At 36.6% G+C, this 18804-nt stretch overlaps 1 protein-coding gene across 5 annotated transcripts in view; it reads right to left on the bottom strand.

Annotated features, from left to right (window-relative positions):
* The window catches only part of LOC141488184 (uncharacterized), a 101297-nt gene that overhangs the window by 42958 nt on the left and 39535 nt on the right, over nt 1-18804 (bottom strand). For all 5 annotated transcript variants that reach the window (XM_074188033.1, XM_074188031.1, XM_074188029.1 and 2 more), the window contains 3 exons: nt 16626-16740; nt 8652-10050; nt 3618-3741 (listed from right to left, as the gene is read on the bottom strand). In XM_074188033.1, the coding sequence (XP_074044134.1) occupies nt 3618-3741; nt 8652-10050; nt 16626-16740 (1638 nt within the window). The remainder of the gene's footprint in view (nt 1-3617; nt 3742-8651; nt 10051-16625; nt 16741-18804) is intronic.

Genomic DNA, 18804 nt, shown 5'->3' with positions numbered 1-18804 from the left:
AGGGTCTGGGCTTCATGTTCGCTATGGCAGAGGTCTCCCTGCTGATCTTCCAAGTTGTGCTTTGTGCTCCCTGGGGTGCAAGTCAGGAAACTACTTCTGCTGCCAGGAGCCAGAAGTCCCAGGCACTCTGGGGCTGTTCCCAGGAGGCTGAAGTTTCTTCACTCTGGTGGGGTCACCCCTCTAACCCTGTGGAATGGAGTTTTCTCACTATTTTCCAGATTACCTTGGGCTGGAGAGTTGCCTCACTGGATCTTTCTATGGGTTCTGTCTCTTGAAAATTTATTTAAGAGTCATAATTTTAAGATTTTTGAAATATTTTGGAGAGAGCACCTAGGAGAGGCTCTTCTCCTGCCACCATCTTGGCTCTGCCTTCATTCTTTTTTTTTAGAGAAGAATTTTATTCATTTAACTTTTGCAACTCCTTTTCCAATTGGTCAATTCTATTTTTGAAGGAATTTTCCATTTGCCCAAGTGTAGTTTTGAGAGAATTATTTTCTTTTTCCATTTGCCCAACTGAGGATTTGAAAGAATTATTTTCTTTTTGCATTTGCCCAAATTGAGGATCTGAGAGAATTATTCTCATTTTGTATTTGTCCAATTATATTTTCCAAGGATTTATTTTCTTGTTGCTAGATGTGAATTTTCTCTTGCATTGTTTTAATTTTCTCTTGAGTTTCTTTTCTCAATTTTTCCAGTTGATTTTTAAACTCCTTCCTGATTTCTTCAAGGAAGTCTTTCTGGGCTGGTGACCAACTCATATTCTCCTCAGAATTGATAGATCTTTCTGGGTTAGAATCTATTACTTTTAAGTATTTCTCCATGGGGGCCCCTTTTCTCTGGCTTTTCTTCATCTTCCTAGGATATTGTGTTGGGGGCAGGGCTGGCTCTCAATGGTTTGCTTTTGAAGATCCTAGAGGTTTTGTTCACTTGGCTTAGTAATTCCAAGGGCCGGCCAGTAGGAGGTGCTGGTTGCTTTCTCTGAAGTGTTTGAGATCCTCAGCTGCAGGGTCTGAGTTGACCTTCAACAATGGGCCCAGCCTGGGGGAAGGAGCTAATCCGCCTCTCAGCTAAATGAACTCTGTTGCCCACACCTGAGCCTGAGGGGTTGGGAGGTCATTACCATTCATTATGGAAAGAATGCTCTGCAAAATCTACAGAGCTCAGGTCCCAGGCCCAGCTGGTTGTTTTCCAGGTGTGCTCTGAAACTCTGTGCTGAGACTCACCCTCCCTTCCATCCTCTCCCATCTTCCAAAGATTCCACAACTAAAAGATTCCTTGGACCCACCACTCACCAAAGCCTCTGCAGCTGAAGCTGATCCTCTGGTTTTCCCCCCACTGCTGTCCCTGCCCTGGTCTCTATTCCCAGTTCACCCAAGGTCCCCGAGACAGACCTTGTTTGGAGGTGTTCTTCTCCTAGCTTCTCTTTCTGTGTTTTGTCAATTGGATTTCTATTAATAGGTTTCTTTCATGCTATTTTTGAGAAAAGACCATGAACACTTAGAACAGTGCTTGTCTCCTCTCCATCATCTTGGCCAGAAGTCCAATTTTCTAATCTGATTCTTTTTGAGCACCTTTCCCTTTATATTTTGTCTTGGTTTTTCTCCTACCTTCATCATCTATGTTCCACTCTCTATGCATGGTTGTACCAATGGAACTTTATCCTGGGTCCACCCTCATCTTTCTTTACACTTGATGATCTCAGCAATTTCCATACAGATGACTCCAAAATCTATGTCTCCATCAGTTGCTTTCCAGTCAACTCTACCACAATGTCCAATGAATATTTCAAATTCAGTATGCTCAAAATGGAGCTCATTACCATTCTTCCTAAACTTGCTCCTTTTCCTACCATTTCCTGACTTGTTGTACTACCATTTTTCCAGACACAATTGGAGCAGTCATCATTGTATCTTCATGTTCTTTCATCTCCCTCCAAACCCAATCAGTTGCCAGGTGCTATCAATTCTGCTTTCCTAATATTTCTCATCTCTTCTCATAACCACCATTTTTATTAATATCCTCATGACCTCATTATTGCAAGTCTCCTAATTGCCCTTTCTGCCTCAAACTTTTCCTATCTCCAAACCATTTTACTCATAATTGATACAATGACATTCCCTAAACCTACATTTAACGATTCATTCTCTTGATAAAGGAAGATCAGGGGCTCCCATTGCCTTTTTTTTTTGCAAGGCAGTCGGCCTGCCCAAGGTCACACAGCTAGGTGATTATCATGTGTCTGAGATCATATTTGAACTCATGTCCTCCTGACTCCAGGGCCAGTGCTCTGTCCACTGCACCACCTAGCTGCCCCTCCCATTGTCTTTTGATTGACATTTACAGGCATTTACAACTGAGTTTTCTGTGTTGCCTTTACATTACTCCCTGTCATACTCTCCACATTATACTTGTTCTTCCAACAGACATCATCTCTTACATAGGTTGTCCCCTGTCTGAAATGTCCTTCTGCTTTACTTCTACCTGTTTGCCTTTTCAAAGGAAGGAAGGTTTTTAGAGGAAGACATGTTCATTCTTACCCTCAACCAAGAAGCACCTTTATGTTAGCTATCTCCCTTGAACAAAATAGGTGCTCAATAGACATCTCTTGAATGAAAGATTGAATTAAATCTGCTTTATATAACTTGATTTTATCTAAATATGAAAGCATAAAATTATTTCTCAGGCTTAAGATGCATCTCCAATTCCTTTTAAAGAACAGGTAGGTTTTTAGGGCCTTTGAAACAATCAGAGGTAAGTGACTTGCCCAGGATCACATGGCTAATTGATGTCTAAAGCTACATAACTCCAGGTCTGATAATTTATCTATTGTACCATGTAGCTTCCCCAGAAACAGGTAGATTTTTTAAAAGTTACTGAGATTTCAAAGGCAATATTTATAACCTTGTCTATCTTCTTTTTTTTTAGGTTTTTGTAAGGCAAACAGGGTTAAGTGACTTGCCCAAGGCCACACAGCTAGGTAATTATTAAGTGTCTGAGACTGGATTTGAACCCAGGTACTCCTGACTCCAAGGCCGGTGTTTTATCCACTATGCCACCTAGCCACTCCCCTTGTCTATCTTCTTAAAAATCTTCCACTGAAATAAAAAATTGCTAATGTTTAGAAACCACATACAATTTGCATGAGAAGATATATGGTATTTGGTAGAGCCAAAATGACCTGTATTTGAGTTACAAAATTACCTGAATTTGAGTTACAAAATGACCTGGATTGAGCACACATACTGACTGTATGACCCTAGGAAAGCCATTTAACTTTTCAATGTTCTGTTGCAGAGAATATATTGATCTTCTTTGGGAAAGGGAGTTTCCTCATCCTGGAATCCCTTATATCTATAAACTCACATATGATCATATATCGTAAAACTCAAATGTCTTTAAAATGTTGCCACAAGGGCAGAATCCCCAGGTTTCTATCTTCCATACTAAAGGAGAAATCCAAGGGACTGTTACATAGAAAACTAACTACAGACACAGATTTTCCTCCAACAGTGATCAGGAGAGATAGTGGGTTACAGTAAATGAGAAGAACATGAAATGTGGACATCTGGTATCTGAGCTTTTTGAGCTTTTAGTGTTCAAAGGAAAAATTAATTTACCTGAGAAATTGCATTACTTTCTCTTGCTCCGCTTTCACCTGGGAAAGCAGAGGATTTTTTCCTTGGATCTCATCAATCTCTTCTTCAAGTTCCTCTAATTTCCCTGAGGGTCTTTTTTGAGCCTCTATTAAAAAAGAAAAAATTACATTAATAAAAATCTTTTTTTAAATAAAAATTTTCAATTACAGCAAACACTAAAGAATATCAAATAGTCTTAATAGGAAAACTCCCTTTTCCCCTCTTTCTTCCTTCAGACTTGATTGAGATCTTAACCTTTGTTATACCATGGCTCCATTTGGCAATTCGACATAATTTGGTAAAATATAAGTTCTTTTTTTGTTTTTTGCAAGGCAATGGGGTTAAGTGGCTTGCCCAAGGTCACACAGCTAAGTAAGTATTAAGTATCCAAAGTCACTTTTGAACTCAGGTCCTCCTGACTCCTGGGTTGGTGATCTCTCTACTGTACCACCTAGCTGCACTAAAATATAAGTTCTTAAAGGGAAGGGACTATTTGGGGTTTTGATATCTCTATATAAAATTATGTGCTATTATATATATATATGTATATATATGCATATATACATATATATATATATATTCTTGTGGTATTTAACAAAGAAGAAATCTTGAAATTGTGAATGAGTTCACTACACATTTATATTTTCTTCTTCAGTTGAGACTTCAATGCAACTAGGCAATTCTTCTCTTCCCTAATCAATTATCTATCCAACTTATTACCAGTCAATTGTTCTAAACAATCTTTTTTTGGACTCTACTCTACCCTTGAACTCTACCCCTACCCTCTTTACTGAAGATGCCTTTATTTCATACTTCATTCAAAAAAGTGAGGCTACTTGCATCCAGACCCATCTTATCACATTTCTCATTCTAACATTATTTCCCACTATCTCTACTTTATTCTAGTCTCTGTTGAAGACATAGACCTTCTCATTGCCAAATCCCATCTTCTTATTAAATCACCTCCTACTCACCCACTTCCATCTTCTTCAGATGACCACCATTACCATACCCTCTACCCTCTCTCCTTGTATTCTTTAATCTCTCCCTATTTACTGGCTTCTACCAACCTACAAACATATTCAATATATTTTCACCTTTTTAAAAAAAATTTACTATCCTATAACATCCTATGTCTTCTCTCTTACCTAAATCATTTGAATAAGCTTTCTATACTTGGTATCATGACTTTCTCACCTCTCTCTGCAAAAACTCTCCAATCTGATTTCTGGCCTTATTGTTCAACTGAAAATGCTCATTCCAAAGATTTCTTTAATTGACAAATCAAATGGTTTATCCTCAGTTTTCTTCCTTCTGGCCCTCTCCCTAGCATTTGACTCTATTACCTACCCTACTATTCCCTCCCATTCTCCTTTACTCTATCTTTATGACATACTCACTAATTGGTATCCCTCAAGGCTCTGTCTCTCTTCTCTTTTTCTCTCTCTACACCTTTGGTGATCTCCTTTTGTTTAGTTTGATCCCAATTTGTTCAATTATCACCTCTCTTCAGATGACTCTGGGAATTACATATCCTTATCTAGTATCTAGTTTGAGTTCTCATCCTATATCAACTATTTGGCATTTCAAACTGGTTGTTCTATTCACTTTAAACTCAACACATAATGGGCTCTTTATCTTTCCATCTAAACTTATTATATTTCCTCTTCCAAACTTTCTAGTCTCTGTTAAGGGAACAACCATTCGATTGATTACTTAGATTTGCAAACTCAGTGTCATTCTTGACTCATCACTCACTTCCCCCCACGTATTCAGTCAAATCTTGCCAAATGTCATTATTTCTACTTTTATAGTATCTGTTGTATTCTTCCCTTCTCTCCATTCACACAATCTATTTAAGACCCATTCCTATTGCAACAATCTAATATGTTTCCCTACCTCAGTTCTCTTTTCACTCCAATCCCTCTTCCATATAGCCACCAAAGTCACTTTCCTAAAAGTCCAGTCTGACCATGACATACCTTACCCCAATTCTTAATAAACTTCAATGATTCCTTTTCCTCTGGAATAAATTGTACAGTCCAGTCCCCTCTTTGATACTGCACTCTTTACAACTTCACCCCATTCTGCCTTCTCATTCTCTCTCATTGCTCTTCTTCATATACTCCATGAGCTAGCTATATGAACCGTTCCTCAGATACAACGTTCTACCTTTATGCCTTTGCACTGTTACTTAGAAAATGCTTCTCTCGACTCTCTCTACCCCCCCATTTCCACAACTTAGTGTCCCTAGCTGCCTTCAAATATCACTTCAAATTCTACAGGTCTTTCCTAATAATTATTACTACTACTACTACTACTACCTTCCCTTTTAAGTTACCCCTTTAACTGCTCTGTATATATCTTATAAACATGCCATTCTATGTATTGTGTGTGTGTATATGCACATGCTATCCACCATCATTAAAATATAAATTTCTTGAAGGTAAATAATTTTTTCTCTTTCTCTTTGTATTTGCAGTGCTCATCAGAATTTCTGGCATCAAACACTTAATAAATGATAGTTATTGAGTCATGGATTGTTGATAAATGCATGTTCAATTAAATCAGTCCTCTAAAATTTCCATTGCATTTTCTTATCAATTCCAGATAGCATTGGAGAACAAAGAAAGTACTGAATGATCAGTGGAATTATATTGTACTTTCTAACTGTCTTCAACCAGAATCATTCTTAATCTTTGCACTTCAGAGAATAGCAAAACCACCTTCTACTTCTGGGGAACAGCAAGAATATTATTTTTGAAACAACCTTTAAGTATACCAGAGAGAACTCTAACAAGGAATATATTTTATGTATAACAAAACTAGTAAACTGAATGGCACTTAAAAAACTTTCAGTGGAGCTAACTCTTAAGTCAAATTTCTTTTCTACTAAGAAGAGGTTTCCTCCTCTCAGATATAGCTCCATCAGCCCCACTAACGTTGGGGCAGTTGGAGTTTCTTTGCTGGGTACACCCTTTGAAAGGGACACTCCACTAACATTGCCTCAAACAGAGGGATTCTAGAGAAAAGTAGATTCCACCAGAATTGAAACTACTACAGTATAGGATGGGAGAGTACAAGACATGAGAAGGATTAGAAGACATAAGTCAGTCAGGATTGGGAAAAGGAGAGTGTAAGAAGGAATGGCTCTGCTACAAATTTGTCCCAGGAATAAAATTATCTTGACTAAATATACTAATTTTAGAGATTCCATTAATAAGAAGGTCTCTTTCTAAATATGGATGAAAATGGCATATTCTGGTAATCAGTCATCACTGTTTGTCTTTCATTCTTGAAGAGGACCATGACATCAAGAAGGCTTGCAAATGAATTGTTTTTTTTTAAGCCAGGGAGGGGCTGTGCAAATTCAACAACCTCACTCTTTTTGGAGTCATCTGTGACTAGTGATTAGATATGGATCATGATGACTAGAAATGACTTGGGATGCAGTGGAAGAGCTTAGTCATTTTAAGCTAAAGTTTTTCCCAGGTCTCAGCTTTTCTGAGGCAAAGCCCTTTCAATGATTAACACTAGGTTAAAAAAATAAGGGAAAGTAGGCCTCTTTAACCTGGTCAAAAAACAAAAATAAAAACAGAAACAAACAACCAATCTGGGAGAGTAGTTACTATATATGCTGTACATAGATTGTCACTTTCCATAATATAAGGAGATCCCCAAAGAAACTTCTTCAACCAATGCAAGTCCACACCTTCTCTACAACTTCATCTTGGGGAGTTGCTTACAACACTGAGAAGTTATAGAATTTGCTCGGGGCCATATAGCTAGTTGCGTTAGTGGCAAGATGAAACCTGGCCTGCCTGGTTATCTAAAAAGAGGCATTTGGACCCTAGAAATTATTTCACACACACACACACACACAGACACAGACACACACACACACACACACACACACACACACACACACACACACATAATCTACTTTGTCCCAGTCCCCACAATCCAAGAGGAAAATGAGATCCACCAGGTAAAAACACCCTGACAATCTTAAGTGATATTCCCTTTTGTAGAAGCAGGAAATGGCATGTGACAGGTCAGATATCTCCATTACCTTGATCACCACCTCTTTTTAGACCCCAAGTAGACATTCCATCCATTCAAAAAAAAAGCCTCTCTCTCTCTCTCTCTCTCTCTCTCTCTCTCTCTCTCTCTCTCTCTCTTATTTGAGCATAGTTGTTCTCATGTTCTCTCCCTTTAGCCTGTCACCTCCTTGTGCACAGGGACTGATTTTAGGCTTTTTTATATTCCCATTGCTTATTATGGTCCCTGGCACATTGAAAGTGTTTAATAAATGTTAGTTGATATGATTGACTTAGCTCTTCTCAGCAATACAATGATCCAAGAAAATTCCAAAAGACTTATGATGGAAAATACTATCCATATCCAGAGAAAGAACTGATAGAATCTGAATACAGATTGAAGTTTGCAATTTTCACTTTCTTTATTTTTGCATTGTTTCCTTTTGTTCTTGTTTCTTCTTTAACATGACAAATACGCCAATGTGTTTTACATGATTGAACATGTATAACCTATATCAGATTATCTATCTAGAATTTGGAATTCAAAAATCTTTAAAAAAAAGAATGTTAAAAATTGCCTTTACATTCAATTGGAAAAAATTAAATACTATTTAAAAATAAATGCAAGTTGACTTAATAAATGCTTTTATTCATTCATTCATGTTCCCTTATTCCTTCATTTATTCATATGTTCATCCATACATTCATGACCATAATTTGGATTTAGAGTCGGAAAGGAAAAACAGTATCTAATCCAACACTCCAATTTTAAACATAAAAAGGTGAGGCCCAGAGAACTGAAAGGCTTTGCCTAAAGTCACTTAGGGAGCAAGAAAGAGCCTAGACCTCTAATTCTAAATCCAGAATCCTTCCCAATCTACCACATTACCTCCCTACTGAATATTCACTCATGAAATACAATAAAATCAAACTTGCAAAATACAATATATACAGATTGACTGCACTACCATCTTACCTAATATATCTTTATGGAAGGTTTTACATATTTCTTCAGTTGAGTTTACTTTCTCCTTCGAAGTAGAGGATAAACTGGCTACAAGATCACAGGCTAGTGGCTGCACATCTGGAATTTGCATGCTCTTGGTGGTATTTTTGGTCTTCAGCTCTTTCTTGGACCTTGTTGGTTTAATGTGGTGGTCACGAGATGTCTGGAAAGAGGACAGAGCCCTGCTCCCTCTTAGTTCAACAATTTTCATGCTTGATTTTCTACTGCTGGCTCTGGAGGAGTCATCTTTTGATTCTAATAGCTCCTGAGACCTCCATTTCTTGACAAAGAATTTGCTAGACCTTCTCAAGGTCATCTCCTCTGATCCACTGTGCTCATCACTAGCATAGTCAGATTCAGAAAGATCAAGATTTTGGTAAGCATGGTTTACATTTGGAAGATCCTTGTTTCTTGGAGATAAATGATAACAAGCTGCAGAGCCCAAAAATGAGCTTTTCTCATCTGAAGATGATGACTCAGCATTTCCCAAGTTGACCATCCTTCTGCTATCTTGCTGCTTTCTTTTGTGATCAGAGGCCAGTATATACTCTTTCTCTTTTTCTATGCCCTTTGCCAGCTGATGGACATTCTTCACTATTCTGTCATTAACCTTCTTAAATTCAGTATTGGCTCCTATTCTGTGTCCTGGGGTAGCTCTAAAAGAGACAAGCTTTTCATTTGGCTGACAAGAAACAAACCGCACTTTGGGTGAATTGTGCTTCTCCTGGGTCCCTTTTTCTTGTTTTTCTTGGTTCTGCACAACCTCCTGGTGACCAGAATTCCTAGGAGTTACTTTGGTCTTTTCTGCTATTGGAGGTGCATTCAATATGTCAAAGTGTTGTTGAACCTGATCGTCTGTGGGTTCCACTCTATTGTCTAAATGGTTGTGACAATCAAGAAACTGAGACTTATTTTTCCCATCCATCTGGGCCTTTGATTCACTCTCTTGGTCATAATGTTGTTGCATAGGATCAGGCCAATTCACCCCTGATGTAAGAATGGTTTCTCCCTTAACATGTTCACTATTTCTTTCTTGTAGGCTCTGATTATTCTCTTTGGATTTGGAACTTGTGGTGTTCTCTCTTGCTACCTCTTGAGAAGGCATGTTAGCTATCTCTTTCTCTTTACTCATGTGTGTGTTAGCTGGACACTCCAATTCCAAATGATTTTCTTGTTTATGTTTTTCCCAATCCTGTGACTGGGGCAAACAGAAATGAGATTGAGTGCTCAAGCAAACCTGTCCAGTCATTTGATTGTTGCATTGTTTGGAGTTCTTTCTGAAAAGGTTCTTATTCTGTTTGAGTCTTGCAATATGTTCCCTACATTTTAAAAATGGTTTTCTAGGAGATGTTCTTGATTGGCATGAATTCTACAAGGGAAAACAAAGAAAATGCATAATTACTTTCATAATAATCTCTAAAACTGACAAATAATTGTATATTGTTCTGCTTAAAATGACAACAAAGAATTTTCCTTCTTAGGGTTTAGCAATTTTAAATTTCCTTTCAGAAAGAATATTACCCAAATAATGTCTATACTGAACAAAAGAAATATTCTGTTTCTAACTATTCTTAACCCTTTATTTTATCCATATGGAATGTGATTTGATTGTTTCCCTTATTAACCATAGATAATCCCCACAAGTGTTATCCTGCCCTACTAAAAAATTTAACCTTACAAAAATAAGGGAAATGAAGAAATTCTAACAAATAGATAAACATGGCCTGAAAAATTTACCCAAAACTGCAAAGGATTGTGGAAATAAGAAACAAAAAAAGAGATCCAAGACAGTTTTTCAGTTTCTAAAAGTTCTGTGGGTAAGAAAATATAAAAAGCAAGAATTCCTAGAGAAAACAAAGATCCAAGTCAGCAGAAGCTTAGAGGAAAAGCATTTCATTATGCCCAGGTACTCTCTGACTTTTATATCTTACCAAAGATATATTTTTCTTTGTTTCATGGATAATTAGATTAATTAAATGTATTCACATCTAAATATACTTCCATAAATGCATTAAATTAATGGACATAATTATCAGCTCTCTCTCTCTGTCTAAATACTTCAAAGGAGCCAAGGTTTCATTTTATTATACCCCCTTTATAGTAACTGGTAACCAATGTTTTATTGATTATCTCTTATTTTGGATAACAAATATCTCAGATGTATATACAAAGCTTTTTCAGCTTAGTAAAAACAGACTAGAACTTAATCTCTCCACTGACATGGTGCATGAGAACCTTGGATCACTAAGATGAGGCACTTGGTTAGGATTTAGTGGAGGATTCACATCCTACACTCTTTATTACTAGGATGATAATATAGTATGATGATGAGTTATTTTATGAGATTAGTCCAATTATATGCCTGGATATTTTTGGTTTATCATATTTCATATATCATGATTTGAAATGAAGGTAATGAATTCACCCTCATGAAAGGTCTTTAAGCAAAGACTAGATGATCTTTTATTAAGTGTGTTAATAACAAGGATTCTTTTGGGCATGGGCTAACTGTTTAGGTCCCTTCAAGCTCTAAAATTCTGTGATTCCTTGATATTTGAATCATTAATGTCCAGAGAAGAGATTCATCACTCAGATTGTGCTCTCTAATCCAAGGCACATTTTTCAACTGACTGATGACCCTAAGAATTACAAGCACAGACGTTAAAATAAAAAGGGGTACTTTCAAGTCTAAGCTATTTTAATGACCCAAAATATCACATTTTTATGTCCCTAATTTTTAAAAGGGCAGAGAGTATCTTATTTCCTATTTTACTGAGTCACTTAGTTAAGTAGTTAATAAAGCCATGATTTAATTAGCCTGGGAAAGTAGGAGAAAATTCTCAATTTTGGCACCATGAGCACTGATGAGCAGGGCTCTGGATAAAGATTAGTTTTACAACTAGAGATTATTTTGTTTCCTGTGGGGAAGGACTTAAATATTTTATTAATTACTGGTGAATTTCCATTCTTCATTATTTTGGATTCAGATCAGAGGAATATTTGTTTTGGTTTTTTTTTGGCATGGCAATGGGGTTAAGTGACTTGCCTAAGGTCTTGCCTAAGTAATTATTGAGTGTCTTAGGTCAGATTTGAACTCAGGTCCTCCTGACTACAGGGCCAGTACTCTATCCACTGTGTCACCTAGCTGTCTCCCTCCACCCCCAGAGTGATATTTCACTAAGAAAAGAACCAAACTAAATTTGTAATCAATTCATCCATTTGACAAAAGATGTTCTTATTTAAAGCAATATTAGCATGAAAATTAAATGCAAAAATTTTAGCCAGTGTTTTTTCCCAATGAAGATAATTAGGCAGTAAATGTTCATGAATATTTAAGATATAAATAGCAGCTGAAGCTTAATTTTTTAAAGTGAATAAAAATTACTATATGTTCCAGGAGTTACAGATGAAATGAAAAATATATTTTTAGAATCTTGACTATAGAGTAGATAACATCTAAAATGTTAAATTAATAGAAGGCTTACATTTTTAATTTTATAGCAGTGGGAACAAAAGAGTTAGAACATGAAGCATAAAAGACTAATCTACTTTGAGAGTACAGATGTGATGAAGAAAACTGGAAAAACATTCAGTAGAAAGGACACTGTACATCTTCATGGAGTCTATTAAATTTAATTACTTTCCTCTGAGGTTTTAAATCCATAGAAACTTTTGATTGACTTCAGTTATTCTCCCCTGTGATTATTAAACAAGGACATCAACTGTGGATAGATGTATTGCACAAGTTCCATTGCCAGTGGATCTTGGAGGGCAGGATATTAAATCACATGACTATGCCTTCACATTAAAATTTCATGTACTAGCCTTTTTGGACAAAACTTGTAATAGTAAAATGATAAAGCCAGGATTTGGGTTGTGTCATGACATGGAAAGAGTCCTGATTATTAAACATGAAAATTAAATGCAAAATGTTTATGACAATGCTTCCCCAAGACTTAAGTATCTCATCTATGGAGAAAAGGAAAAGGTATATTACCTCACTCTAAAACATCCCTCAACTTAAAAAAAAACTTCAGTTTTTAAGGGGAATAATTTGTGGAACAGCTCTGAGATATAAATAAAAACATATATTTGTGTGTCCTAATAGCCAGTGAGCCCATACTTCTATATTAGTATGCTTCTAAGCTTGAATGGGTGAGTCTGAGTCAGTCTGAATATTGCCTCTAATTTTTTTCCCTTGGAAGCTCTCAGAGTATGAATCCTGATTGTCCTATTAAATGAATCCAGTAATTTGAAGGGATAGAGATGCCTATTAGAATTTTTTTTCAGTGAAAATTACTTACTGCTTGACTAGCAGTATTCCTGTAAAGTTATAACACATGACTGTATTTTCATGTAGATATATATAGCAGGGCATAATCATACTGAAAGCATCTAGGAACATTATTTCATTTGGTATAGTATCTGGCTTTCACCTGGATGAATTTTCTCCTCACTTTCCAAATTGTTTACATTTTAAACACTCCCTAATTATTCCTAGGACTTATTAGTATAAAATTTCTATATACAGCCATTCATGGTAGACTCTCAGTCATATTGCACTCTATTAACTGGAGTTTTTTAATTCACCAGTCATATATATATATATATATATATGCATAGATATGTATATATGTATATATCTGTAATATAGTAAGGAATAATATTCATAGCAATGATCCAGGATCCAGAAAGTTTGCCCAATCTTGTGCCTTTGGAATCATCAAGAAAAGAGCAAATCATATTCAACATGATTACAGTGTGATATTTTCCTGGCACTATAATTCTTCCAGTATCAATTAATCTACCATTTATTTAATAATTTATGCCTCCTTCTCCTCCTCCTCCTTTCTTCTTCTTCTTCTTCTTCTTCTTCTTCTTCTTCTTCTTCTTCTTCTTCTTCTTCTCCTCCTCCTCCTTCTCCTTCTCCTTCCTCCTCCTCTTCCTGTCTTCTTCCTTCTTCCTCTTTCTTCTTCTACTTCTCCTTCTGCTCCTTCTCCCTCTCCTCCTCCTCCCCTCCCTCTTCTCTTCCTCCCCTCCATCCTCCCCTCCCCTTCCTCCTCCCCTTCCTCCCCCTCCATTCTCCTACACTTCCTCCTCCCTCTGTAATTACTTGATTTCCCCCCAGATCTTTTATTTTAAAAAGGTATGCTCAAGTCATTCAGTGTGTCTTCCTAGCTCTCCAGATTTTCTCTCTATTATGCCCTCCATGCCAGCTACTAGAGATTTCAGAGAGGGTCTAATTTTCTATTTCGATTTGTATTTCCGGAACTTAACATAGCACATCGAACACAGTAAATTCTTAATTAATGCTTGTTGACTTGATATCCTGGCATGTGAAGTTCCTTACAATCTGGCTTAACACCACATTTTTTCCAGGATTGCTGTGCAAAGCTTCTCTTCATTCATAAACCAACCTTGAAGTCTACAATGTCATGTGTCACCTTCTACAGGAAGTCTTTGTGAATCTCCTTCAATGATACTACTATCACTTTCTTCCCTCCTTAAGGTATTATTAAAGGTACATATCTATTTACAGATTAATGTGCCACTCAATACAACATAAGCTCCTTAAGGACAAAAACTCTTTTTGTTATGTCCTTGTATCCATAGCATCTAACATGGTACATAATAAATTCTGGTGGATTGGATTTTTTGTTACCTTATCTTATATTCCTTAAAAATTGGTATACTTTTCTTTTCTAATCCTCTAGTATCTCTCCTGCTTGCTCTTCTATTCTCTACCCTCTTTAAAGATCATTGATGCTGGTTCATCTATCATATTTTCCAGTTCATTCAGTACTCAAGGATGAAATTCAACTGCTCTAGGTGACTTTAATTTATCAAGGGTAGAAAGACAGTCTTGTAATTTTACCATACTTATCTTGGGAATCATGCCCCTATTATTCTGATATTTCAGAATCCAAAAGTGATTATTCTTTCCATCTGTAGTCATTTATCAAGCTATTATCCTAGCCCTTCTATCATCCTCCCTTCCCCTTACCACATTACTCTTATAGTCTAATCAATCTGTGATCAATATGGGCATTTCCTTCAAAAATGCAGCTTGGAATCTCCGACTGCCCATCTTTAAGACTCTCCCCCTTGCTATTTCATAAATTCACAACAAAAGCATCTATTTAACATGTCAAGGGCTTCCTTGCATTCTCTTCACAATACATATATACTTATTCCTTGATATTGCTTTGTTACCAGCTCATGACTTTTTTTCCTAGGTATATATTTCCCTAGTCAATCAATCAACCAATAAGTACTAAAAATCTACTATGTAAGGGCGGCTAGGTGGCACAGTTGTTAGAGCCCTGGCCCTGGAGTCAGGAGTACCTGAGATCAAATCTGGCCTCAGACACTTAATAATTACCTAACTGTGTGGCCTTAGGCAAACCACTTAACCCCATTGCCTTGCAAAAACCTAACCCCCCCCCCAAAAAAAATCTACTATGTGCTAGACACTATACTAAGTACTGAAGATACAAAAAGAGGTAGAAGACAGTCTCTGTCCTCAAGGAGCTTACAGTCTAGTGAATAGCCTCCTTTAACTGCTTCTTTAAATAATTCTACCCCTAGGAAGCCTTCCTTGATTCCCTCAATTATTTATGACCTTTCCCTTCAGACTTCAAACAGAAGATTGCTTAGGTCTAATGTCCTAATCATGCGTATTAAAGGCAGCTCTATTCATCTCTCCCTCTTACTATTGACTATTATTTCCTTGAAGGCAGGGGCCACATCTTATCTAAACTTTCCATTTTCCTTAAAACATTGCACAAAGTTCTCAAAGAAGTTAGTTGATCATTGGCAGACACAGAATAATTTGGTAAAAAAAAAAACTGACTTGGGTTGTAGGCACAATGACTTTGACATAACAGCAATATTGAAAGTAGAGATTTCCTTTAGATTGTTAGAGATACTGGAATAGATCTCAAGTGACTAGGGGAGGAGGTAGAAAGTTAGAAGTCACCACATAAGGTGATAGGGAAAGCCACAAGAGCAGAGTAGCTTTTTGAGGGAATGAGTGTAAAAAGATATGAGAAGATAGTTGAAAATAAAGTGTTGTAATTCATCCACAATTTAAGGGTCAGAAAGAGTAAGCAATAACAAGAAAAAAAGATATAAGATGGGAAAATTTTCACTAAAATTGAAACTATATTCTGCACCGTCAATGTTCCCTTGTCCTGAAACCAAACCCAGAGGACTTAACCTTTTCATGCTGGGAACTCTTGATCTGGACTCCTCAACCTTTCTATTTCCCCCTTCCCCCAAGGATAGTTGCCGTAGTCACCCCCCCATATCTATGCTTGGCTCAAATCATGATGCATTTCACTTCTAGATTTTTCCTATATTTCCTTTCACTCTATCCCTCTCTCCAGCTTAGGGACCATCATCATCATATCACTTTTATCTATGCTTCTGAAAATGGTGCTGACAGTCTACTTCCCTGTGGTTCCATTCATCATTTTGGTATCTTTCCAATAAAAAAAAATTCCTTCCTGGTCACCACTCCTTTATGTGTGTTGTAGCCCCTTTTAGAATTTATAATCTCCCTGAGGGTAGGGACTAGCTTGGCATTTGTTTCTCCAGCATTTAGCACAGTGTTTGGAATTCGTTGCTCAGTTGTTCTGTTACTTCTGACTCTTGGTGCCACCATATGGGGTTTTCTTGGAAAGCATACTGAAGTGGCTTGCCATTTCCTTCTCCACTAGATTAGGCAAACAAACATTTAATGACTTGCCCAAAGTCACACAGTAAGAGGCCGAATTCTTCACTTTAGGTCTAGCATTCTATCCATTGAGCACCTAGGTAAGCACTTAATAAGTGCTTTTACATTTACAGGACAATAGAGTTGGTAAGATATTTGTAGTCTATTTTAAAAATATTATCCAACTAATACACTAAAACACACACACATCAGTATGATATACTTACCAAGTTCTTGCATTTCTGGGGTTGGTTTTCTACTCTTTGAGAATCCATTTTAAATTGTTCCTCAATAAATTCTTCAAAAATCTTCTGCTTTATCCTAATTCCTGGCCTGTTAGGTCTTGAAAAAAAAGATTTTAATTTTTTAATCTTAATTTTAGGCCTTTGTGTTCAATGTTGGATATAAGAGGTATAGGGTGGAGAGGAGATGAAATAGGTTAAGAATAATCAGAGTACAGCTTGGGCATAGCTGTGCTCCCAGCTCTGCACTCTCACTGGCTGTCCCCACACCCAGAATACCCACCTTCCTCATCTCTACCTTTATGTTTCCCTGGCTTCCTTCAAGTCCCAGTTAAAATTGTGCCTTCTACAAAAAACTTTTTGCAGTCCCCCTTCATTCCAGTGCCCTCTCTTTGTTGATTATCTCCAGTGTTTCTCAGATACATATCTATATCTATATCTATCTATATATATATATATATCTGTCTATAGACATACACATGTATGTATGTGTCTGAATATATGTATATTTATGTGTGTATATTACGTGTGCATTCATTTAGTCCATGGTTATTTCTATCTTCTGTCACTCATTGGACTATAATCTTCTAGAGAGCAGGAGCTATTTTTTTTAAAACAAACTTTTCTTTGAATTCTCAGTAATATAATGTAGGAAAACACTCAGCACATAGTAGGTATTTAATAAATATTTGTTGACTATTTGTACTATGTCCCCTAATTCTAATCCTTGCTTATATACTGAGATGACATTTACTCCTAACAGAAGCTGATAATGCCAAACATTCAATAAACATCTATTAAGTATTTACTTTGCACAAAGGGTAACAAAAGAGCTAAAAGATAGTCCTTGACCTCAAGTAGTTCACAATCCAATAGGAGAGAAAGTAAAGCAAGCAAATATGAACAAACAAGTTATAAATGGGGTAAACAGAAAATAATGAAGAGAGGGAAGGCACTAGAATTAAGAGGGGGTTCAGAAAGATATCCTTTAGAAGAAATTAGAGTTGAGACTTTAAGTCAGTGGAGGCAAACATTCCAAATATGGGGAACAGCCAGAGAAAATGTCCAGAGCCAAGAGATGGAGGGTCTTACTCATGGAACAACTAGGAGCCAGTGTCACTGGATTGAATAGTAAGGAGTAAAATGTAAGATCCCACTTCCACAGGAGATAACCTCCCTAAGGACATGGGTTTTACTGAGAGACCTGTCAATGTTTTAAAAAGTCTTACCCACTTTTAAAGGTAACCTCTTTTTTCCAATTAATAAGCATTTATTTCTTTGCCTTCCCACATTCTACAACACACACAAACACACACACACACACACACACACAAACACACAAACACACCTCATGATTTAACTTGGCTCCAACACCTTCCTAGTAGGTATTAGGAGATGGATAGCTTGCAAAACTTCATCACTGATCTCCTGACTGATCATTATGTTGCTCACAGGTCTTACTTTCAAAATTGTTTGTTTTCATAATGTTGCAGTTATTGTAGAAATTGTTCTCTTGGTTCTACTCTTTCCATTCTGCAACACTTTCTGCATTGCTTACCACACTAGAGAACATATTAATATACTCTATACTTTCTAGATAACTCCCTTTTCAGTTTTCCCAACAATTTATCTGCTAAAGAAATTTTTGTACCCTTTTCTTCTTTCTTTAATATCTCTGGGACATAGATCTAGGAATGGTATTGTCAGATTGTAGGATAGAAGGTTTAATGACGTTGGGAACAGTTCAAAATTGCTTTCTGGATCAACTAACTTAATTCACAGTCCCAACAACTGTACTTGTTTTTCCTCAGTTCATTAAACATTTGTTATTTTATTTTAACATCTTTGTTAATCTAATGGATGTGGGGTAGAATCTCAAAATTGCTTTAATTTGAAGCATTTTTCTTTTCTTTCTTTGACTATTGACACCTTGGATTTCCTCCTTTGAAAATTACTTATTCATATTCCTTGACCATTTATCAACTGAGGGATGGTTATTATTTATTCTTATAAATTTGAGTCATTTTCTTATATGCTCTGAATTGAGAGTTTTATCAAAGAAACTTGCTGCAGAATGTTTTCTTTAGCTCTTTCCCTTTCAATTTTAGCTGCACTTATTTTATTTGTGCAAAAACTTTTCAATTTTATGTAATCAAAATTGTCT

The sequence above is a fragment of the Macrotis lagotis genome, chromosome 5 (assembly GCF_037893015.1).
Source record: "Macrotis lagotis isolate mMagLag1 chromosome 5, bilby.v1.9.chrom.fasta, whole genome shotgun sequence".
Lineage (NCBI taxonomy): Eukaryota > Metazoa > Chordata > Mammalia > Peramelemorphia > Peramelidae > Macrotis > Macrotis lagotis.
This window is presented reverse-complemented; position numbering and strand designations above follow the sequence as displayed.